Source organism: Heterodontus francisci, chromosome X, assembly GCF_036365525.1.
Source record: "Heterodontus francisci isolate sHetFra1 chromosome X, sHetFra1.hap1, whole genome shotgun sequence".
NCBI lineage: Eukaryota > Metazoa > Chordata > Chondrichthyes > Heterodontiformes > Heterodontidae > Heterodontus > Heterodontus francisci.
This window is the reverse complement of record NC_090421.1, coordinates 5,883,335-5,908,253: the sequence shown is the minus strand read 5'-3', so window position 1 is coordinate 5,908,253 and position 24,919 is coordinate 5,883,335. Positions and strand designations below refer to the sequence as shown.

The 24,919-nt window shown below is 46.7% G+C and overlaps 1 protein-coding gene across 10 annotated transcripts in view; it reads right to left on the bottom strand.

Annotated features, from left to right (window-relative positions):
• LOC137358700 (tensin-2-like) overlaps positions 1 to 24,919 on the bottom strand; it is a 236,442-nt gene that overhangs the window by 43,820 nt on the left and 167,703 nt on the right. For all 10 annotated transcript variants that reach the window (XM_068024925.1, XM_068024922.1, XM_068024923.1 and 7 more), the window contains 9 exons: positions 24,476 to 24,598; positions 23,166 to 23,230; positions 22,065 to 22,148; positions 19,989 to 20,101; positions 8,501 to 8,561; positions 8,009 to 8,084; positions 3,384 to 3,513; positions 809 to 874; positions 385 to 501 (listed from right to left, as the gene is read on the bottom strand). In XM_068024925.1, coding sequence (XP_067881026.1) covers positions 385 to 501; positions 809 to 874; positions 3,384 to 3,513; positions 8,009 to 8,084; positions 8,501 to 8,561; positions 19,989 to 20,101; positions 22,065 to 22,148; positions 23,166 to 23,230; positions 24,476 to 24,598 — 835 coding nt within the window. The remainder of the gene's footprint in view (positions 1 to 384; positions 502 to 808; positions 875 to 3,383; positions 3,514 to 8,008; positions 8,085 to 8,500; positions 8,562 to 19,988; positions 20,102 to 22,064; positions 22,149 to 23,165; positions 23,231 to 24,475; positions 24,599 to 24,919) is intronic.

The window sequence follows — 24,919 nt, the reverse complement described above, 5'->3', positions numbered from 1 at the left end:
ACCAATCACCTTAAATCTGTGCCCCCGGTAATTGACTTCTCCGCTAAGGGAAACAGGTCCTTCCTGTCTACTCTATCTAGGCCCCTCATAATTTTGTACACTTCAATTAAGTCACCCCTCGGCCTCCTCTGTTGAAAGGAAAACAACCCTAGCCTATCCAATCTTTCCTCATAGCTGCAACTTTAAAGCCCTGGCAACATTCTTGTAAATCTCCTCTGTACTCTCTCTAGAGCAATTATGTCCTTTCTGTAATGTGGTGACCAGAACTGTATGCAATACTCCAGCTGTGGCCTAACCAGCGTTTTATACAGTTCCAGCATCACATCCCTGCTTTTGTATTCAAGGCAGCAACAACTCAATGAATTCTGATTTCCAGTCCAATACCTTCCAAGCCATCCTCATGGTGAAGGTTGAAGTTCTCGTAGGAATCCCATCGAATAGTTGGATCAGATGTGTTGTAATCCACAGTCACTGAAGAGTCATTCCTCAAATGGTCTCCATCTGTAGTTGGGAAGAGGCGAAGGATTGAGTGCTGCCATTAATATTTCTTTGTTAGGTCTGCTAGCTAACAGGTCTACCCGAACAGGAAATGTACAGCTCACTCAATCAATCCACTTGCAACCTGGCATCTAGCTGAGCTCTGACAACGGGAGAAGATGGGACATATTAACCGGTCTTTTCTCTTCCCAGATGCTGACGGAAATTTGCGCATTGCAAGCCTTTCTGTTTGCATTTCAGATTTCCAGCAAGCACAGTTTGTTTAAAACTTTTTATTTTAAGTAATAAACAGTATTACTTAATTGCTTACCTTTCGTTTTTTCTGGACCTGAAGAGAACACAAACTCCACTGTGGCATCTCGTGGAAACCTGTCGTCTAAGAAGAGAACAGAAGAAGAGTCACCACCAATGGTTCAGTTGTGCAGTCACGACTTTCTTCAGTCACTGAAGATTTGCAGAGCGCAGAACCCTCACTAACCTTGAACTAAATTTGATGAGTTCCTCCCTTATATACTTTCTCCACCCTTAAATTACTGTGAACGCTTCTCACCTAATCGTTAACCCTGTGGCCTGCATATTCTGTGCTCAAACATTCAGACGATAAAGGAATTACACTCAACCACAGCCAGGGCCCCATTACATTAACACAGGTCAGTATACTCACAGCGTTCCAACATTTTGAAGATTTTAAGGCATTCAGTTAGACAATTTAGAGACAAGCAATGAACCCAGCAATAGTATGAGCCACACGCTCTCTAGTCATTGGAAGCATTTTACAAAACGCAAATTTAATATTTGTGGGTTGAAAACCAGATTTGCTGACATTGCAGTGATTTAAGCTGCTGCACCTGCCTCACATCTAGGAGTGGATTACAAGGGCGAGATTGCTTTTGTGAAACATCTTTTCTTCACAGAGCCAGTTTCTTTCTGCTACTCCAGCCCAGAAGGGAAGGTTCCCCATTGTTTTCATTGTCCCACTTCCTTCCTGAAGTGGCTGTGCCGACGTGTTTAACAGCGCAGGTGACCAAGCGTGGCAGAAGCTCATGCAAATGGCCTCAATCCCGATTAGTCGCTGTGGTAAACTGTGTTTTACACCGCGGAGCAAAATACCACTTTTAGAAGAAAGGCTTGGCTTTGTATCGCGCCGTATCACAGCTTTTAGCGCTTTTACGCAATGAATCACTTCGAAATGCAGTCGCTTTGTCGGCAAATGCGGCAGCCATTCTGCGCACAGCAATGAGGTGAATGACCAGTTAATAATGTGATTTTGGTGGTGTTGCTTGAGGGAAGACTGTTGGCCAAGACACCATGAGAATTCCTTGCTCTTCTTTGAATAAATGTCACGGGATCTGAAACGTTCCCCCCAAACAGAAAAGGCAGACAAAACCTTGCTTCAATATCTCATCCTTGGAACAGCACCTCTGCCAATACAGCACTCCCTCAGTAAACACTCGATGGAACAACTCGTAATTCTAAAGCATTGTATAACTTCTCTCAGAAATCTCTCAAAACGCTTCACACACAATGAACGACTTTGAGGAGCAGTGCCCATTGTTATGTCGGCAATGCAGCAGCCATTATGCGCACAGCAAGATCCCACAAACACCAGTGAGTTAAATGACCAGTTTTTGGTAGCACTGTTTTAAGGGGGGGAAATACCAGCTAGGACATTGGGAGAACTCGTTGCTCTTCAGTCCACCTAAAAAGGCAGATGGGACCTTGGTTTTACGCCTTATTTGGAGGACAGAACTGGGTTAGGATTACGTGATCAAGTCCAGGAGTGAGGGCTTGAATCCACTAACTGATACCACTTAGGGTGGCATGGCACGGAGTCGACGCATGTGAGCTTTCATTCCCCATAGTCAGCCACTGATCTAAACTAGGCTGGGGCTTTGCACTTCCTCATTGCAAAGGAGGCCCTGAAATTCTAATCAGGGCTACGATGGTAACTTGACAAATTGCCAGGTTGGGGAGTGGAAATCCCTTTTTTTTTTTCCAGGATTCCTCCTCATTTCTTAGGTGCTACCATCTTCTGCCCAACTCCGATACCTGCCTCACCTCCCCCTGGCCCTCGTGTGGATGGGCCTAGTCCAAGAATTCCGCTTTTATGAGGCCTGAGTGAAACTTGTAGCAGCTCTCAGCTGGGAAGAGATCCGTTGAGGCCTTTGTAAAGGCCCCAGGAGCTCTGTATACAAGGTAATAAATGCTAGGGGGAATTGATTACCTTTGCTGTGCTTGGAAATGGCCCCTTTTGGAGCAGAAATTTGGTTGTTTACTTTTCTTACGAGAAGAGTCTTGGTAGGACCTATAGCACAGCAACTATAGGGTGGATATGGGGTGACCCTCTCAGGAGCTGGGGGCCCACCCTGGCTATGCGAATAAACTCGCTTCTGCGATTTGAGCCCCAGAGAAACAAACAGGAGAGCATGGGATTGAAGGCTGTAAGAATTAGCAATGGTAGAGATAATTAAATGATGTTTGGAATATGATGGTCCCTGAGCTCTTGGGACTATGGGACTGTCTTACCAGAGAAAGCAGCTGGTAAAAGATACCCGACGTAGATTGTTTTGCTTGGGGCCAAGGGCAGGTTTCCAGAACCTTTTGATAGAGTGGATTGGAGGAATAGGCTTTTGTTCAGTACTTGAAAGAAGCAGCTTTCACTCATCTCCTGGGAGCAAGGCCCTCAATACTCTCTGGGCTGGGGAATGCTGCACAGAATAGGTGGATAACTTTTTTTTCAAAACCAATTTGGTCCTTAGTTTGTGTCAACTGTACGTGAGTGAAGCATAAAACATAGCAATGGGGGTGAACACAGACCAGTTCAAGTTTGCTCCACATGACCAGGACAGGTAGGGATACTGTTGTTCCTGAAAATTCCCACTGACCTCCATAAGCATCATCCAGTTCATCCTTTCCAAACCAGAGCTGGGTGCCATGGATAGCACAAGTATGGAACTGTACTCGGAAAACAACGTCACGCTCCGGATTTTTGTATTGCTTATGGTAACATTTCACCTGAAAAGGCAAAGATGGAAGAACATGTCTAAGACTGAGCCACTGACTGGGTATTACCAATATTTACAATTGTAAAACGGCTGGGGACCCCAGTTGCCTTGACACTGACCTCTGAACCACAGGGGACTGGGCTCAACCCTCATGAACGCTCGGAGGTCTGCATCTGCATTTCAGCCCCAAACATCAGAGAGAAGATGCATCTCGATGTTCTTTGGTTGGTGATTCCCAGCAAATCACAGGATAAATTTTATGAGGCTCTGCTCTCAATAGTCTTGCTTGATGGAAGTGTAGGCGGGAGAACATGGCGCCAAGGTCAGCGCACCTGATTCGCAGTGCTCCCGATTTCTGGTGATGTTCACGATCCCCTCCAATCCGGGTTCCCATTGCCATTCCGTGCCAGGAGCAAGGCCACACATAATTTAACCCTAGGAGCTAAGTAATGATCCTTTCTTCTATGAATGCCTCTAATTCTCTCGAGCATTCTTCAGTCAAAATTTACCGTGTCAGAGATGAGAGAAGAGGTGGACAGATGCAAGGCAAGAAAATGTCTTTCCCTGGGATTATAGGGTATGAATTTTCAGGCCAGACGCCGGCATGGGCTCGAATGGGCTGAATGGCCTCCTTCTGTGCCGCATTGACACTATGACTGCGCCGGTTGTATGATGGGGTCAGAGGTCATCTTATTTCGGTCTGTCGGGGGTTGGGTACACCAGACCATGAGCATAGTGGGCTTAGATCTTCTGCCCCTATGCAGCCAATTGGTGGGAAATGTGAGTGTGCAAAATTAGTGTCCTGAGCATTCTGCATTTCTCAAGTCCTCTCTAATTCTTCACAGACTAGTAATTGTTACAGATTAGAAAAAGAAAACCATGCTTTGCAACGATTGCCCGGTTTTGCTGAAAGCAACTGAGACTGTCTTTTCAAAGTTAGGATGGGGACGGTTCCATGGGAGCGTGTCAGTATTTACAGAGGGACCTCCACACGGAAAAGTTTGAAAGCCACAAATGCAGGGAGCAAGATATCCAAGTGACAGCCGAGAATCAAACCAGAATGCTGAGCTCACCCCGAATTGAGTCCGTTCAACTGCAGCAAGCAAAATTCGCAGCTTTGTGGACTCAGTGAGATTTTTTATCAACATCGCAAAAGAGTGCAATTTCCCTGATAATCCCTGGAGGTCAGGAAATACTTCTGCAGACTGGTCCCTCAGCAGACCAAAAGGGTGGGATAAAGTTAACTCATGGTATGGTAGATTCGACATGTGTTCCAATTTTGCAAGGCTAGCAGGAGAGGGCTTGCGCTGGCAGCTCAACGGACCAGCCTTGGCAAACTATGTGATGGGAGTCCCTCCTCCATTTGAATAGGCCGCCGGTACAGGAAAAAACCACCCAAATTGCTCAGCCTGTGGCACACTTGGCTGGAAGCATAAGATCCAGTGACCCTTCAAGCACTGCAGCTCACCATGAACAGGAGAGTTGTACCGGAGGCAGAATGTGAACCAGTGGCACAACAGAGACATGAGGGACAACATCACTCTCAAATCAATGCAGTCACCCGGGTCCCTTCCAGCTGCAAGTGAGGAGGAGGTTTGCTGGTAGTGAGGGGGGAGATAGCAGCAATCCTCAGTTTTGCACACAATTCGCGTGAGGCCTGTCAAGCATGAAACGAGCTAAGGTGGGACCAGCTGTACCCTCTGCGAGGTAACATTTCAAGTGTTGTTCATGACCTCGGCTGCTCGACAAATTGTTCACTGTGAGAAAGTTGAATGGTGCCTGTTTCTCACTGGTGAAAGAGGCAGAGGAACAGTAACCACCCCATGAATCGTCTCTGCTGGTCGGCTGTTTCTCAGGGGGTCAGTAGCCCTGGTCTCCTAAGAGCCATCTATGCAGTGTTGTTTTTTTCTGCCCAAAATGCAGGCAACAGGAATGCCACAGAATGAAGACATCATGGCTGCTTCCTGGATAATAGCATTGACATGCATAATGGTGTTTCTGTAGTCAAATTGAAAGAAAGACTTGCATTTCTATAGCGCCTTTCCCAACATCAGGATGCCCCAAAGCACTTTACAGCCAATGAAGTACTCCTCGAAGTGTAGTCACTGTTGTAATGTAGGAAACACAGCAGCTAATTTGCGCACAGCTAGATCCCACAAACAGCAATGAGGTAATCTGTTTTTGTGATGTTGATTGAGGGATAAATAATCAGGCAGGACCTTGGGGGTAACTCCCCTGCTCTCCTTCCAAATAGTGGCCTTGGGATCTTTTAAATCCACCTGAGTGGGCAGACGGGGCCACGGTTTAACGGCTCATCCGAAAGACGCAGCTCTGACAGCGCAGCACTCCCTCAGTACTGCACTGGAGCGTCAGCCTGGATTATGTGCTCAAGTCTCTGGAGTGGGACTTCAACCCACAATCTCTGACTCAGAGCTGCAACTGCCACCATCTGAACCGTTAAGTGCAAATTCTTTCTGCTCCTTTAAGCTGTGGAGTTGCAATGCGAAGTCCTGTTGCCCGCATATGTTGTCTTTCTGTGATGCTTCGCACTTGGGCAAACTCAGCCACCCAGTGAATGCCCTGCACCTCATCCAGCTGAGGCCTCTTGTGAGGAAGCAGATACTGCTTAGCAGTTGCAAACATAGCGTTTGCCACTGCGCTGATAGGTGTGCGCGCTGCGGACTACCTGATTGGACAGAGGTCCTCTGGGTGGTTTTATAAGCACCCGCAAGCATGAACGCTTCATGCTATGATAACTTTCCCTTCCTGGGTGAGACAGCGTGCGTCGGGCAGCCTGCAGCCAGAGGGTACAGATCTACGACAACCTATTTTGAAGCACAGACAATGAACAGCCGATCACCTCCAACATGTCCAGGTAGATGTGAATATAAATGCAAGCCTCAGAGTGTTGCTGAGGAGACAAAATGCCTGGGGTGACGCCTGCATTTGTTGACCCCTCCTCTGTTCTCAAGTACACCATGCAAATATTCAGAACTCCCTTAAAGAATGCCCACCCTCCCCTGCATTGTACGTGGCACTTTAAATGGCAGTGGAAAGACTAACGAAGGAGTGGATTGACAGGGGAAAAAACCCCCTCAAAATGCAAAAATGAAGGACCACCCAGCAAAACCAACTAATGCACGGAACAAAATGCAGTAAAGTGATTTCAAATGTAAAACAAAAAAATTTCCAAAACCTTGTAAGCAGCAACTGAAATAATCATCCCCTTTAAGAAGCCCACCTGAGCAGGCCAGGTACCTCTCCTCACGTGCCTGTTTTGCAGGGGCAACGGAGTCTTGGCCTAAGTCGCAAAACTGGGTGTGGGCCTGATTTGAAGAATAAGAAAATGCAAATTCAGCTGGAGCACGCCTGGCGTGTGCCCTCATTTGCTGTCACCCAGCACAAGAAGGTATCACACTGTGGATCAGGAGTCGAGGTAGCCTTAACAACGCTCACACTTGTAGGCCGAGGCTCTGCTGGAAAAGCAAGGGGACGGGCTTGATAAGCAAAATGGTCATTCCTTGCTTTTACCAGCAACTTGGGAATGGCCCTGAAGCATAACATTTAAAGGGTTTGGCCTCGTGAAACAAAGGATTCTGAGGGAGAAACTGCTCCTTGGCGTGCCCATTTTTTTGGGTGAAAAATTGAGAGTTTGGGTGGCGAGTGGCAAGGGGACTAACACACCAATTTTCAGGCACAATTTCCCCTGAAATTCCTAATGTACCTGAATATGAAAGGCTTAAGGCCTGTTATAGGACCCCACTGCCAAATCTGCATTCGCTGTGCTTGTTCTGCTATGTTTTTCCAGGTTTACAGTGGCCAAACCAGTGGTCCTTAAAGGGGCCCAATGGAAAGCCAGACAAATTCTTTCCTTAAATTTGAGTTAAAGCAGCACAGCAATATTGCGAGCCTCCAACACCCACGCCCGCCCCCCCCCACCCCCCACCCCCAACCACACCGAACTTCTCCCAGTACTTACCTGCCAGCCATGGCTTGCCTCCTCTCTAGTTCAGTTTGCGCCCAGCACTCGCCAGCTTTATGTAGCCGAGGCCTGAGGTTAAATTAGCAGCGAGCCTTGGGCTGAAGTCTTGACGCAGGCATTCCAGGTCCACTGCCTGCTTCACGCTGGTCTCCAGCGCGAGACCAATTTTCTCATAAACATACAAGGAGGCTGACTCACAAAGTTTAAAGGTGTCTATTAGAATGGCTAACGGTGTCAGTATCAAAGGAGTCTGCATTATAACGGTTTAAGAGAGATGCACTATAATAATTAAAAGAATCTGTAGAATAATGATTAAAAGCGGTATGATGATAAAAGGTATATTAGAATGGGTAAAGGGGTTAGTATCATAAATATTAAAGGAATATGTGCCATCATAGTTAACGTGGTCTGTATAATAACGATTAAAGGAGTCTACAGCATAAAGTTGCCTCCCACAACTGACCACTTGCATCCCCACTTCCAAAGACTCTTTTTTTTGTCCAATCTTTGCTCTTGAACTCACCATGATGTCTCCCTTCAGCAGTAAGGCTGGCTCGATTGAGATGCACAGCTGCTTACACCCAGGGCCCTGGACACTGCTGTGGAAAAGAGAATGAGGAAACATGCATTTGTTAAGCTAAAACAGAAAGGGTACGGGTGCATAACTGACAATCACACACAGACTTCACACGGGCACCTTGGCACCAGTGCTGCCCGATACACCAAAGCATGGTGCCAACCAAATCACGCAACTGATGTGCTCTTTCATGGGTGTTGAGCTTCAACTTAAAGTCAAAAGCAGCTGGAATAATTGCCCTGTGAAATCTGGAGGAGGGAGCTGCTGTGGTAGATTTAAGATACTTTCGAAACATAATCCATGTAAACTAACGAACACATCTGTACATAGTTTTTTTTTTAAAGAGCTTGCTAGACTGACTTCTCATTATTAACTGAAACATCTCTCGGAGCATTTCCTGTCTGCAGTGCATATAAACAATAACAGCAGGCCACTTACTAGATTCCTGATGTGTAGACAAGTTGCATAGACTGATAAATCTTCAGAAATGGGTGGTATCCTGTAATTAAGCAGAAATCCATTCATCCCCGGTCTTTCGTGGTCAAACAGAGTCAACATAAAGAGCAGCAGGACAACCAAACTGATAGGAAGGATTTTGGGAGATTCCAGAGGCAACTCCATAAGGCACAGGAAGAGGAAACGAGAGACCCTGCCCACCTAAGCCACATCACAAACTGGACGAACTTCAGCCCGGGGTTCTCAGCAGTCAGATTCATTTACGGATGTTTCCCCAGGTAGGAGTGAGTGCAATGGCACAAACGTTCAAGATGAAACTCAGACCAACCCACTGGCTGGCAAAAGAGCTTGCCAATAAATTTGGAACATTGGAAGCTCCTCCGCTGGCTACCTGTTTATAGTACAAAGTGTTCACAGCACAGAAGCAGGCCATTCGGCCCGTCTGGTCCTGCTGGTGTTTGTGCTCCACACGAGCCTCCTCCCACCCTGCTTCATTTAACCCCATCAACATATCCTCCTATTCTTTTCTCCCTCATGTGCTTGTCCAGCTTGTCCCTGAACGAATCTATACTGATCGCCTCAACCACTCCCTGTGGGAGCGAGTTCCACATTCTCACCACTCTCTGGGGAAAGAAGTTTCTCCTGAATTCCCTACTGGATTTATTAGTGACTGTCTTATATTGATGGCCCCGAGTTCTGGACTCCCCACAAGTGGAAACATCTTCTCTAAGCCTACCTTATCAAACCCTTTCATAACCTTAAAGACCTCTATCAGGTCCCCCCTCAGCCTTCTCTTTTCTAGACAAAAGTATCCCAGCCTCAGCTCATCTGCTGCTGAAACCCTCATCCATCCCTTTGTTATCTCTAGACTTGACTATTCCAATCCTCTCCTGACAGGCCTCCCATCTTCCACCCTCCATAAACTTGAGCTCATCCTTCTTTACAAATCCCTCCACGGTAAAGGCCTGCTACCCGACCCGAACCCGACGACATGTGTCGGGTTTGGGTCGGGTCGCTCTTCTGGGTCCGGCCTTCGGGCTCAGGTCAGGTTGGGCCGGGTCCGGGTCAGACACACACAGTATTAATTGAACTTGAAAGGTTGCTTAAAAAGAAACGGATTCGGAATTGGAAGGTAGGTAAAGCGAACATTCCAGTGGTCAGGTCGGGCCCGGGAAAAAATGGAGGGACTCGGGCCGGGCCAGGCTTGGGTCCGATGTGGTTCTGGGGTTTTTTTCCCCTGACCTGAACAGGCCTTTACCCAAAGGCCTCACCCCTCTATATCTCTGTAATCTCCTACAATCCTCTGAGATCTCTGTGCTCCTCCAATTCTGTCCTCTTGCACATCCCCAATTTTAATCGCTCCACCATTGGCGGCCGTGCCTTCAGCTGCCGGGCCCTAAGCTCTGGAATTCCCTCCCTAAACCTCTCACCCTCTCTCTCCTCATTTAAGATGCTCCTTAAGACCTACCTCTTTCACCAAGTTTTTGGTCAGCTGTCCCTAATATCTCCTTTTGTGGCTCGGGGTCATTTTTCTGTTTGATAATCACTCCTGTGAAGCGCTTTGGGAAGTTCTGCTACATTAAAGGAGCTATTTAAATGCAAGTTGTTGTTGGCTGCTCTCAGCTGAGATGACAATATGGACAGCAACAAATTTCTAGAGCTCTGAGTGAGAAACATCAGCCAGACTTCCTGCTCCTCGTGACAATCCCAGTCGTCAAGTATATTGGCACGCACTTCAGGCGTGGGCCTAACAGTGATACCCCCATGGTCAAACAGCCCACTGACACTCATTGTGAAGGTTAACATGTGGCAATCCGTCACTTGGAGGAGGTATCCATGGACTCATTTGCTGGCATGAGTTAGTGCCTTTAGCAAAGGGGTAATAGGAGAGGATGTGAGGAGGGGCTTGGGGTGAAATCATGCAAACAAGCAGAATAAATATGAGCGAACACAATGAGACAAATGGTTCAGGACACAGTCTGAGAAAATGGGAAATCCTTATCTCATGTTTTTAGCCAGGGAGTACTCTGACTATGGCAACTCTCTGTGGGCTGTGTAACAGCAGGTACTAAGGGGTTAACCAAATCCGGTGTGAGATAAACAGTAAACACACCAAGTCCACCTGTTGCCCAACAGATGGTGCATTCACTACTTGAGCCAATGTTAGCACAGGTCCAGAACCAAAACAAGAACCATTCGAAATTGACTGCTTTATGAGAGTTAGCATGGACTCAACGAGCCGAATGCCCTCTTTCTGTGCCATAATAACTCCACAAGGATTGAAGGGAGGGGGTATAGGATCATTTCCATTGACAAATCCATATCAATGACGAACTTGTTTTCAGACTCATTTAAATCTGTCCCAACAAGCTACTTTCACACTATACAGGTATGGGTACAATTCAGTCCTTTCGGTGGGGACTTTAGAAGTTCAGGAGGGAGGAAAACATGAGGAGACAGTGGCTTTGTAGGTTAGTTAAGTTAGCTTGGTGATGAATGATGGGTATCTTTGGTCTCCTGCAGCTTGATTGCCTATTCATTGTGGGAACCTCTCGAGCTTTACTTGAAATTGCCAACTAAATTTTGTTTGCCTGCTCTCAACATTACCAGCTGTTACATAGAAAGTCCAGCACAGAAACAGGCCTTTTGGCCCATATGATCTATTCCAATGTTTTTTTTTTATTCAGTCACAGCACATGAGCATCGCTGGCAAAGCCAGCATTTATTGCTCTTGAGAAGGTGGTGGTGGTGCCTTGAATACAACATTAAGAGTCAACCACATTGCTGTGCTTCTGGAATCACATGTTTGCCAGACCAGGTTAAGGACAGCAGATTTCCTTCCCTAAAGGACATTTGTGAACCAGATGGGTCTTTTTGACAATCTGGTAGTTTCACCATTACTGATGCTAGTGTTTTTTTTAAAATTCCAGATGTATTTAATTAACGGAATTTAAATTCCCAAGCTGCCATGGTGGGAACTGAACTCATGTCTCTAGAATCATGTCTCCAGGCCTCTGGATTGCTAGTCCTGTAAAATAACCATTATGCTACTGTAGCCCTATGCGCCACATGAGCCTCCTCCAACCCTACTTCATCTAACCCTTTCAGTATGACTTTCTATTCCATTCTCCCTCATGTACTTATCTGGCTTCTCCTTAAATGCATCTATGCTGTTTGTCTCAATCTCTCCTTGTGGTAGCAAGTTCCACATTCTCACCACTCAATTTTTTTTTTACCAGAAGAGCCTTTTAAAAAAATTATTGCCTAAAATAAAAACTATTGGGAGCCGCAAGACAAAATTTCGCCATTTCTAAACCAAATACTTAGCTAATTACCAAGTGCTCTGCTACGAAGCATAATTTCCTTATATAATAAATAAAATACATGTATTAAATTTATGTATCAATAGAAAAAAGTTGAAATTAAAATAGACTTAACTCTGAATTATCGCATTTTTTGACTTTTAACTATAATTTTGTCAGTAAAGTTGACCCCAAAAACAAACTTCAACTTAAAATGCGTAGAATTAAGAGAATTTTTCGCTATTGATTCTCGTGATTAAAAAAAGGTTTCTTATAGTACATTCAGAATAATTTATCGTCTCAGTGATATTATGCAGCATAATGATTAGCCTTTCATCCCCACAATAAAAACACAGCTCTTACGTTTCTAGTCTTAATTTTTTTTTGGATTTTTTCATGTTAAATCCTCCTGACTACACTCCCAATGCTCCGCCTTATGCAGGACTATCAGGAGGCTTGGGTCCCAACATTGGGAGGCAGTGTGGGTGAGCCTTTTTTTTTTAAGCTAACTATACGTTCCACTATGCGTAATTGTCTCCTTTTCAGCTTCCAAAACGTAAACACGCATGCACCACAAGAGCCTGTTAGTGCAGACTAGGACTGAGTGTTGGGCCCTGACTGACTTGCCAATCCATTCCCGAAGCTAGCAGACAGGGAGAGGCTGTGATCAGCGAGGTCGTCGTGTCTGGCAAAGCACCCCCTGTACTGTGAGGTCGCCGTGAAGGGTAATATGGTAGGGGAGAGAGACTTCCCAAAAACATGCTGTGTCTGACTGCATCCGTGCCCCAGTTCAACAGACAGTAAAGTTGATGGTCTTATAGAAAATGGAGGAGTGGCAGGGAAGAAGATGTAGCTGATATCTCCTTTAACATCCGGCAGAACTTCCACGGGAACTGGGATACCAGAATACAGTGACATGACGAGCAATGAGGGACTGGAGTGCCCTGATCATTAGGGTGGAAGATTCTTGTCTACAGTGCTCCTTACATCTGTTCCTTTTCAAATCTTTTATTGCAGTCATATTGAGCTGACAGAACACTGGAAAAGCAGAGGCTCCGAAGGGACAACAGTGCACAAACGCTCGTCTGACGTTCCCCTCCCTGCTCTTTCAGAATCGACAACTGGGTTAACACCTCCACTAAAACATCAGGGAGGAGTAGGTCAGGGGAACGTGTGAAGTGTTTGCTCATTAAAATGGCACTGTGGTATTTCAGGGCTAGAACGTAAGGAACGTGTGGAAAACGTGGCTCATGGTAGCAGTTGAGAAGATCTGAAGGACAGGGGGTTCTGAGGACCAGGATGAGTCAGAGGATCAGCACCCCCATCGTCGGCAGAGGAGATGCTTTTATTTGGCACTTCCACCATCCACACTGTCTTTTTTTTTCAAATCTTCTCCCAGGTGAAGAATAACTCAACAAAAGATATGAAGAAAAGAACAAGAGACGCGTATTTCCTGGGTTCCTCCACTCAACAACAACCACTACCTGTATCTATATAGCGCCTTTAAGATAGCAAAACGTCCCAAGACACTTCACAGGAGCGATTTATCAAACAAAATATGGCACCGAGTCACATAAGGAAATATTAGGGCAGATGGCCGAAAGCTTGGTCAAAGAGGCAGGTTTTACGGAGTATCTTAAAGGAGGAGAGAGAGGCGGAGAGGCTTAGGGAGGGAATTCCAGAGTTTAGGACCGAGGCAACTGAAGGCACGGCCACCAATGGTGGAGCGATGAATATTGGGGATGCTCAAGAGGCCAGAATTAGAGGCGCACAGATATCTTGGAGGGTTGTGGGGCTGGAGGAGATTACAGAGATGGGGAGGGGCCAGGCCATGGAGGGATTTGTAAAAAAGGATGAGAATTTTAAAATCGAGGTGTTGCTTGACCAGGAGCCAATGTAGGGCAGTGAGCACAGGGGTGATAGGTGAATGGAGTTTGGTGCGAGTCAGTCCCCTGAATAGGAGACCAGTGGTCTCCTCATTTCAGTGGGACCTTGATTATCCACTAATTTCTATTGTCACTCTTGGGGAGGGGTTGGAATCCTTCGACCTACTTCACTAAGGTGGACAATCAAGGTGCTACTGAAGGACAGTTCACATAAGACGTCAAACTGAGGCCTCTCTTCCCTCTTGGGTGGACGTGTAAGATTCCATGGCACTATTTCGAAGAGCAGAGGAGATGGCCCCAGTGTCCTAGTCAGTATTTAGCCCTCAACCGACATCCCTAAAGCAGATTATCTGGTCATTATCATCTTGCTGTTCATGGGAGCTTGCTGTGCGCAAATTGGCTGCTGTGTTTCCTACATTACAACAGTGACGACACTTCATTGGCTGTAAAGCGCTTTGGGTCCTCCTGAGGTTGTGAAAGGCGCTATAGAAATGCAAGACTTTCTTTTGTTTTTGCGGGAATGAGTTAGTGATCTGGATTACAGATTGCCATGGCAACACTTCCTCTTTCCTCAGGTATGCTTGCAAAACTTCGCAGCGTTTGCAGGAAAAAATTAATTCCATATCTTGCAGCTTGCTTTCCATCATACCCTCCCTCTGAAGTTCAGCAACTCCAAAGGCCAAACATTAAACACTGTCAGCAAAGAGCCCGTGTGAATGCTCTGCCTTGTTTCAGATCCAGCTGTAAATTCAGATTCATTACAAACATACAGCTGTTTCATGGCCTGATTGAACTTCTCTGTTGTTGGATCAGTGTGAGGAGCTCGGCTATTTCCTGATCTAATTACTTCAAAAGTAGCTTGGGAGCTCAATGATATTAAACTTGCTGGTGCGAAGAGTCTCATTTGACTCCCTGCTGTTCCGATGGCACTCTTGGCCCGTTGGCATGTTTTCACAGGAATTTTGATACTACGCTGTACATGTGCTGACTATGGGGAGAGATGGTTGTAAACAGTGAGGGCATTGAATTTAGTCAAAACATCAAATATTTCAATGGAATCACACAGAGTTTAAAAAAAAATAAAATTGAGAATCCTGGGGGAAGGGCCAAAAGAGAGTAAGAGGGAAACTGAGGTAAATCAAGAAGGAACGGTTAGGTAATGCCAAGCTCAGGTGTTATAAGAGGAAGGACAAACTGAGTCCCGAGGAAAGGATTAGTTCGATTAGAAGGCTTTATCTTGCGTTCAACAGAATGAGGATGTAGAGGATCTCCATTCTGGCCTCTTATGCATCCCCGATTTGAATCGCTCCACCGTTGGTGGCCATGCCTTTGGTTAAGAGTTGTTCTAGAACGTGTGTTTCATATGAGATACCAAAGCAAGCAACTTGGAGGCAGCATTAGCAATGGGGGAAGTGTGAGCTCCATTTCAGTCTAAAAGTGAGAGTGAAACTATGAAGGTTTACAGTACAGAAGGCAGCCATTCAGGACATTGGTGAGGCCACACCTGGAGGACTGTGTACAGTTTTGGTCTCCTTACCTAAGGAAGGACATACTTGCCCTGCAATGAAGGTTCACTCGACTGATTCCTGGGATGAGGGGATTGCCCTACAAGGAGAGATTGTGTAGACTAGACCTATATTCCCTGGAGTTTAGAAAAATGAATGGTGCTGTCATTGAAACATATAAAGTTCTTAAGGGGCTTGACAGGGTCGATGCTGAGAGGATGTTTCCCCTGGTTGGGGAATCTAGAACAAAGGGTCAGTCTCAGAATAAGGGGTCAGTTATTTAGGACTGAGATGAGGAGAAATGTCTTCGCTCAGAGGGTTGTGAATCTTTGGAATTCTCGATCCCAGAGAGCTGTGGATGCTCAGTTGTTGAGTATATTCAAGACAGAGATCGACAGATTTTTGGGTACTAAGGGAAATAAGGGATATGGGGATAGGCTGGGAAAGTGGAGTCGAGGTAGATCAGCATGATCTGACTGAGTGGCAGAGCAGGCTCCTATTTCTTATGTTCTTATATTCAGCCCATCGAAAGAAATCCAAAACAAATCCCATTGCCCTTTAGCTCTGTATCTTCTTCTGCTTCAAGTATTTATCCAGCAAGAATGCCAAGTGATGAAGGACTAAGGGCGGAGCCATCAAATGTAAGAGGTGAGAGGCTATTGGTTGGATTTGCGACAGACCTAAAGAATTGGAAGCAATGGGATTTTCACTGGCCCACTGAAGGGGGTGAAGGAGATGACGATTCAGTCACTACACTGGGGAAAGGATGGGAGGCTGTGAGCTGTGCAGTTGTGCGATTCGAAGTCGAGTGGAATCAGCAGTGAAATGATGGCTATGTTTCAGAGTACAGTGAGCTTGACCCTACTGTGAGCTTCTCTGGCCTGTTAAGGGAAAACAAGAAAAGAATTTTCCAGAGTTCAGGAGGTTATGAGATTTGAAACAGTTCTCGTGAGCTGAATAAACACAGTGACAAGCAGCCAAAGGGTTTGATGGCGCAGAAGGTTTAAATGCAGAACAATTTCCTGTTTTTCAACATATGTGAATATTGACACTACACAGTATCATTGACAATATTGATAAATGTTTCAATTCCTTATCTTGTTGTGGAGAGCTGGATGGCAGTGCTCTTGTGGTATGTGTTAAAAGAGGAGTTATTAAATGTCAAGGATTATCCTGAGCTCCATACCACATTATTATAAAGTGAATGATATCACTGAGAGATTATTTAAAGACAGCTGAATTGTTGCCATATTAGGAGCAGTCATCTTGTGCTACAAAAGCTTATGGGAGGGATGTGTCTGATGAGATTTGCATTGGATGCATAGAATCCACAATTAACTCGTTGGAGTTTAACACTTTTCACATTATTTTTCTTCTTGCAAATTCTTCTCTGCCATCCAACCGGCCGTGACATCTGTGCTGCCAGGAGGCTGGGTACCTAGCCCACTCCCAGGCTAATGCCAATGCCCACAGTAATCTGCTGTCAGTAGGTGCTGGGGGCGGGGGTGGGAAGGGCGCTTTGAGTCCCTCTCTTCGGATGCTCCTCTGAAGGGACATCCTGTTCTCCCCGGAGGAAAGGAGATTGAGGGGAGATTTGATAGAGGCGTACCAAGATTATGACAGGTTTAGATAAGATAGACAAAGAAAAGATGTTCCCACTAGCTGATGGTACAAGGACCAGGTGGCACAGATTTAAAGGTTTTGGGTAAGAGATGCAGGGGGGATGTGAGGAAGAACTTCTTTACGCAGTGAGTGACAACGACCTGGAACTCGCTGTCTATGAGGGTGATGGAAGTGGAGACGATGAATGATTTCAAAAGGAAATTGGATGGGCACTCGAGGGAAATAAACTTGCAGGGCTACGGAGATAGAGCCAGGGAATGGGACTGACTGGATTGCTCTACAGAGAGCTGGCATGGATTCGATGGGCCGAATCGCCTCCGTCTGTGCCCATAATGACTCGATGACCTGAAGAGAAAAAATTTGCAGGGCCCCGGGGATAGAGCGGGGGAGTGGGACCAGCTGGATTGCTTTTGATGGGAGTTGGCACGGACTCGACGGGCTGAGTGGCCTCCGTCTGTGCTGTAACCACTTTATGATTCTATGTATAAAGCCTGCATCCGAAGGCGGAACTCCTGATATAAACAGGGTGTGAAGCAGCCTCGCTCATGGGCTTCTGCTGACATTTCTTCTCCCTTTTGCGGAGCTGGTATTTATCTTGTTTTTAAATGTTTGCCAGTACAAACATGCACTGAAAATGGACTTTGAAGTTGCTGTGTGGATGAGTCATGTGATGGGGGGGGGGGGGGCGGTGGAGGGGAGTGTAGTGTTGATTTTTGCTGGGAATGCCAGTCTTCTCGATTTACCTCAGACAGTCTGTGTTCTGTTCCCTCTGGCTGCCCAGACATTGGAAACGGGACACAAAACACCAAAGCTCTTACGTTTGCAGTGCTCTGGTTGGATGTTGACGGCCGGGCACCGTTGAGGTACAGAGGCCCTGGATGAACCATCACTTTATTGGCATTGGTGCCATTTTCACATCAAAGGCTGACATCCTTTGAGGCCAGTTTTGAGCCAAAGGAAAGCTTTTTTTAAAAAAAAACAAAAAGCCTGCTCCGACGTCCAAATTGGACAGCCAGGCATCGAAAAGAAAGCAAACCATTTTAAACTGAAAGGGCTCGAGCCGCGAAAAGCACAAATAGGTGGAGACAATATGGAAGAGGAGAGAAAAAGAAAGGGAATCTAAGGGGAAAGTTTTTTTTTTAAACTAGCAGAGCGGTGAGAATGTGCAACTCGCTGCCACAGGGAGTGGTTGAGGTGAATAGTATCGATACATTTAAGAGGAAGCTGGATAAATGAATGAGGGAGAAAGGAATAGAAGGCTATGCTGATGGGGTTAGATCAAGTGAGGTGGGAGGAGGCTCATGTCGAGCACGGACTAGCTGGGCCGAATAGCTTGCAACTTGATGTAACACTCCCAGAATACTCAGCTGGAAGGATGAGAGGCTGTGGCCCATTCTGTGGATGGTTATTCTTGTTCACAATCGTAAGGAAAAATCTGGTGCTTTTAAAGATGCATCCTGAATTTCTGAGTGGCCAAAGAAAAACTCCGGAGGCCACCCATCCAGTTCGGCACGGTGCCGTGAAACGGACAGGGCCCTAATTCACTTCAGATCCGAAAAATTCGGTGCGGAGTGAAATGCGTTTAGACTCAGATGCTTGGAACCTGTAAATTAATTTGCGTAACCAAATTTGCATATATCCAAATAAAATAGTGCGATCCAGTTTAAAGACTGTACTCAGGCATTGTTATAAACAAAAAGTAGGAGACAGATAATTATCAGAATCAATCATTTCGGGAAGTACTTAAGCCAAAAATCTTGATTCCAGCTTGAGCTCATTGCCAATTGTATGCTTTTCAAAAATCCCAAACACGTGGAAAACCCTTCTGAATGATGAGAAATACATACACAAATGTCTTTGCAATCCACCAATGTCAGGTCCATCTTGTCCCTCCAGAAAGCGGATTGCTAAAATGGCAGCAACATTTTCTTGGATGCGTGTTGGGGGAGGGGAAGGACTCTATTTTGCTGCTGCTGTGCCTAGCAACCAAGCCCCAATGTCCGCTCCAGACCTTCCTCAATCCACGAGTGGGAGGCTTGAAGGTCACCCAAGATGCTGGCAAAGCAACGCACCAAGGCTCCTTCAACAGCACCTTCCAAACCCGCAACCTCTACCACCTCGAAGGACAAGAGCAGCAGATGCATGGGAACATCACCACCTGTACGTTCTCCTCCAAGTCACACACCATCCTGACTTGGAACTATATCACCGTTCCTTCACTGTCACTGGGTCAAAATCCTGGAACTCCCTTCCTAACAGCACTGTGGGTGTACCTACCCCACATGGACTGCAGCGGTTCAAGAAGGCAGCTCACCACCACCTTCTCAAGGGCAATTAGGGATGGGCAATAAACGCTGGCCTAGCCAGCGACGTCCACATCGAGTCATAGTGGCACAGAAGGAGGCCATTTGGCACATTGAGTTTTTTTTTTTTTAAAAACTTCCACAAATTGGCAAGGAGGGCCCACCTTTCAGTCCGGAGTCCAACCCTTGGGCAGGAGGTCACTACTGCTGCCCTCACCTCCTCCACCTCAGCCCTGGACCCTACCACCGCCCGCTACACAGCACTCCCACAGATAGACAATCCCAGAAATGGCCCTGTACCCGGGCAAATGCGACACTTTGTAGCAAGCCAAAAGAAAAGCTCAGTGCAAAGAAGTCTCTCGAATCACCTTCACATTGCAGCCAGCGCTGCCTTCAGTAATTGAGCCATTACGGTGCTCTTATCTGCTATTAGTTTAAGCATTGCTATTGTTTTGGTTAAAATGCCCACTACAAAAAGCAGGAAAACATGGAGAATGTCCATCTATTTTGGCTGCCTTCTCTCCCTGTATACTTCTGCACATTTTTCACCCCCCCCCCCGGCCCCTTTACACATTGTGGATGGTCCCCTAGCAGTCAGATTGGTTTTGTAACCTGCTTCATATTTGCTGACCATTTCGTTGTTTACAGGTGAAATTTGCACGCAGAGAAGCCACATTGAATTGGATTGAACTGTCATTGAAATGAATGGGGGGGGTGATGGGGGGGGGGGGGTGCGTGGGGATGTAAATTGACTGCCTCCTAATTACAATGATCTTGTATACTAGCAAATGCTGCAGATATCAGAACGGTACAGAAATGGTCTTGAGTGCAACCTGTCTGAATGCAGTTACCTCCGTGAGGCTCAAAGCTGGGAATAGCAGGGATGACGACGTGATGCAGGAACAGGGGCATGCTGTTCATTTTGATTGCTCCAGACAGCAGGCCGCTGAAGTAATAAATGTACCTGGAGGAGAAAAATACAATAAGGTCAGAGGTCTGAAAATGAACGGCGGCCTAGAAATTCAACCGAGTGTTGCTGTCTGTGCCCGTTACATTAGCAGAGGTGTTCAGCCATTTACAACGGGACAGTGCTTGCATTAAAATAATGAGCAACAGAAGGTCACGCAAACTCATTAACTGTTCACCCGTTAATGTCAATAGAAGCTTTAGGCTCCTGCCTTTATACAATGGGAGTCTAAGAATATCCCACACCGCCCCTGCATCAGCTCATCTGCTGCTGAAACCCTCATTCATGCCTTTGTTACCTCTAGACTTGACTATTCCAGTGCACTCCTGGCTGGTCTCCCACATTCTACCCTCCATAAACTTGAGGTTGTCCAAAACTCTGCTGCCTGTATCCTAACTCAGACCAAGTCCCGTTCACCCATCACCCACTGTGCTCGCTGACCTACACTGACTCCCAGTCAAGCAATGTCTTGATTTTAAAATTCTCCTCCAGCCCCACAACCTTCGAGATCTCTGCACTCCTCTAATTCTGGCCTCTTGACCATCCCTGATTTTAATCGCTCCACCATTGGCGGCAGTGCCTTCAGCTGCCTCGGCCCTAAGCCCTGGAATTACCTCCCTAAACCTCTCTGGGGTAAGGAGGCGTGCGGTCGCCGAGCGACTGTGTCTGCTGGAGTGTAAGCTCCCCCCCCCCCGCCCGATGCGCCGCACAGTCAAATAGCCTGTCAGTGCTCACCGTCTCAGCTCAAACATGCAGAGTACTGACTGGGGCATACAAACACCCCCAGAATAATACCCCAGCAAGAAACCAGTGCCCTTTGGAGGAGAGGGACGGGAAGTTTCTCGGCCCCCTGCGCACTCCCATTTCTTTGAGAACGGCCAGCATTAAGGTTCCCCCACACACACACCAACGTGAACCTTGCCTGTTTGGGGGTGGCCGGTGCCAAAATGCCGAGAAAGAGAAAAAATCAGCGATTACTCCGCCATTAACAGATGCCTATGTTTGTGAGAAGTGGCCTGAATTGGAGATTTGGATTAACAGCCGCGGAGAGGTAAAACACAAAAGAAGGAGGCTGCAAGCAAGGAGGACTGACAGCTAAAAACATCCTTCCATTCGCCTTTTAAAGCCGAGCCAAGAGTTGGACCAAGCTTCCAGAGGTTCTGTCTAGCTTGGCCCATTCTTGCTACGATTACTCCTGTCAGTTATAGCTCCAAATCGCTTGACTCTTTTGTTTAAGTTGCCGCTGCCTCCGCACTCGGAGAGGTTCAATCTGCTGCTCTGCTTCGATCATTTTTATAAGCTCCCTGCAGGATACTATGCTATTTGTGCTGATTAATTCTTGTCTCTGCTCCAGGAGTAACATTGTTGCTCCCTGGCGCAGCTCCATCTCATGTTATTTGACATCACTTCAGTTCTCAAGATCAATACGTTCCAGATTGTCTCCTGAGGCAGTTTTCCAGGATGCTGTGTTTTTCGGCTTTTCACCCCTCCTCTCCCGATGGCTGGGATTCAGTTCCCAGGGAATGGCTGCTCGCCCAAATGGCCATTCTTGATATGGAGCCTCGGAAGGGCCTATTTGACTGTGGGGGCATCGGAGCCAAGGCCAGTCCCGTTCTCACCATCATCCACACAGGGGAGGAAATCGCTGCTTAGCGATCCAGAATGGGATCCCCCAACCAAGGTCAATTTTCCCCCCAACCCAGGTCAATTTTGCTGAGGCCTAATTTCAGGGCCCTTATTGCCATACTGGCTGAGGCCAGTTAAATGGACCCAGACCCGCACGCAACCTCTCAGTTGCCAGCAGTGTTCTGAATCCGAACCACAGTGTAAATATTCAGAGTGCCGGGGAATCTTAACACCTTGTGCAGAATCCCTTCAGGTAGAAGCTGGATATCTGTTGGGTGCTCACGCTCCCAATTCGGCCCAGGTACGTCGCGGTGTAAGATGAACCCTTTCTCACCTGGTCTGCGAAGGCTGTATCGCAGGGGCCACTTTGTCCTCGCAGAACTTCCTCATGGCAAGTGTGCTGAGAGCCTGGTCAGCCCTACAGTAACAACAACAAAAAAACTATTCATACAGTGTCCTGCAGAAGGCTGTGGGCTCGAGCCCCACTCCAGATGGCTTGAGCACATAATCCAGAACTGCACTTCAATGCAGCGCTGAAGGAGTGCTGTGCTGCCACAGGTGCTGTCTTTGGGCTGAGACGTTAAACCGAGGCCCCGTCTGCCTGTTTAGGTGGATGGAAAGGTGGTGCATTCGAGAAAGAACAGGCAGTTTGTGGGCTGGTCTGGTAACAGTTAAAACTCAAGAAACATCACCAAAAACAGCTTAACGGATCATTCATATCAGAAATAAGATCAGGAGGAGGCCAATGAACAAGATCATGGCTGAACTTCTACCTCAACTGCACCTTCCCCCACTATCCCCATATCCCTTAATCCCCTTAGTACCCAAAAATCTATCAGTCTTGAATATACTCAACGACTGAGCATCCACAGCTCTCTGGGGTCGAGAATTCCAAAGATTCACAACCCTCTGAGAGAAGACATTTCTCCTCATCTCAGTCCTAAATGGTTGACCCTTTATCCTGAGACTGTGACCCTGAGTTGTAGATTCCCCAGCCAAGGGAAATATTTTCTCAGCATCTACCCTGTCAAACCCCTTAAGAATTTTATATGTTTCAATGAGATCACCTCTCATTCTTCTAAACTCTGGGGAATATAGGCCTAGTCTACTCAACCTCTCCTCCTAGGACAATCCCCTCATCCCAGGAATCAATCTAGTAAACCTACATTGCACTCCCTCTAAGGCAAGTACCTGGGCCCATTGCCCATTGTGTAAGCCCACACGCTGTCAGTTTTAAACTAGACATGTGTGAATTTCCAATTTGCTCCCCTAACGTGCATCCACATCATCACACCAGTGGCAGGAGAAACGTCAATCACCCGACCCCTATCAGATTCAGAACAACCAATGCTCTTCAGTTCAGGGGCTGCCTGTGACATTTCCTGGCTCCGTGGTCTCGTGGAGTAGGTTTTTCCCACTTGAATCAAGTCCTTACCCCACAGAGATCTTGCTGTAGTGCATGTATGCTGCAATGATCACTCCAGTTCGACCTTTGTTGCCCTGTTGAGATACAAACGTAAAGATGTGGAATCGGGCCGATGTCAAGTGCTTGGCTGCGTGCTGGCTCGACCGCGCTGCATGGTGCTGGGCTGGCAGAGCTGCCCCGTACTTCATTGCTGTTTAAGTTGGTGCTCACTCTTAAGGACAAAGCTTTGCTTGGCATATGAGCCCAGAGTAGATCTTGTCTCGTCACTGCATTGCCCAGATCTCCCAGGTCACAAACAGTCTCAGGTCTGATCCCCAGTTAGTCTCCACAGTACGGGAGTTAGACAAACTTGATTCAGTCGGTAACCCTCCTGTTGGGAGGCATTTGTGCGCGGGCAGGATCAGGCTTGACTGTGAAGCACCATGTGATCAAATAGTCTGCCAATGCTTCCCTGCTTGCGCTTACCCATGTTGCATGAGATAGCAAAGGGCAGTGCTTCCAGGAGATAACTGGGTGAGAGCGGGCAATGTAAATAACGAATTGCTGTCCACAAGTTAGACATTAATTATGGGTTCTGTACAGTGGAGCCCAGGTAAGTTAAACAATAAACTGATCAAATTCCTCTTTAGACTGCAGCTAGCAAGTAGGGGCGGGTGTCCACCAGCAGATCTCTGTTGTCTGGGAGACTGAAGTGTCTACTTTGTCCTAACATTGGGGTTGGGAGGGAAATCCATCCAAAGTTTTAAAATTGGACCACCCGAGCACTTCTGAGATGTAACTTCATGCTGAACCTGATTTATACTGCAGATACTGAGAACTCAAAGCGGTGAGTGATGGAGTCTTGAAGGGAGTTTCCCGTGCTGAAATTTAGCATCCTTGAGTGTCAAGATGGGACTCAAATCCTGAGTAATACTGCACCCAATAATGCTTCACATCAATATCAAAATGTAGTATTTACTGCACCTTTAAGAAATCAAATAAACCCCTTTATATTCAATCTTTTAGAACTGTACGACTGATGTGATTTTCAACCAGTGCTATCAAGTCTGTTAAACTCATTAAAAAAAAATGACTGAACCTGCTGGGAAGAGATCTTCAACTTGGCAACTTACAAGCTTTGACCTGACAACATTTTACTTCCTTCCTGTGCACTGTCCAGTATTGTTAAAGAGCGACATGCCACATGCTGTGCTGGCGTGTTCAAATGGGTATCGCCCATTGGCAAGGAGGAATAATCTTCAGTAATGTTTAGGAGACATGCAAGGTTTCATGCCACGTGTTTCCGTACTGGGTCCCATGATGGGTCTCTGCTAACTTACCTTGCAGTGTAGAACAACCACATGATGGGAGTCAGAGTTCAGCCACATCTCCATGGCTTTGCAGATGGCACAGATCTTGTCCAGGGGAGGAGCATGAAGATCAGGCCAGCCAAAGTCATGAACCTGGAAATCAAAAGCACGGCAGGACATCAGATTCACGGTGTGGTGATGGTGGGGATTGGCGGAGGTGCGGTTCACCAAAATGCCCGGGCACAAATGCTGAAAGCATTTTAGCCGAGGGTGTACATAAGACTATAAGAACATAAGAAATAGGAGCAGGAGTAGGCCATTCAGCCCCTCAAGCCTGCCCCACCATTCAATAAGATAATGGCTGATCTCCCCCAGGCCTCAACTCCTCTTTCGGGCCTGCTCTGCCTAACACTCGACTCCGAGATTTCAAAAATCTATCCACTTCCTCCTTAAATACATTTAGTGACCCAGCCT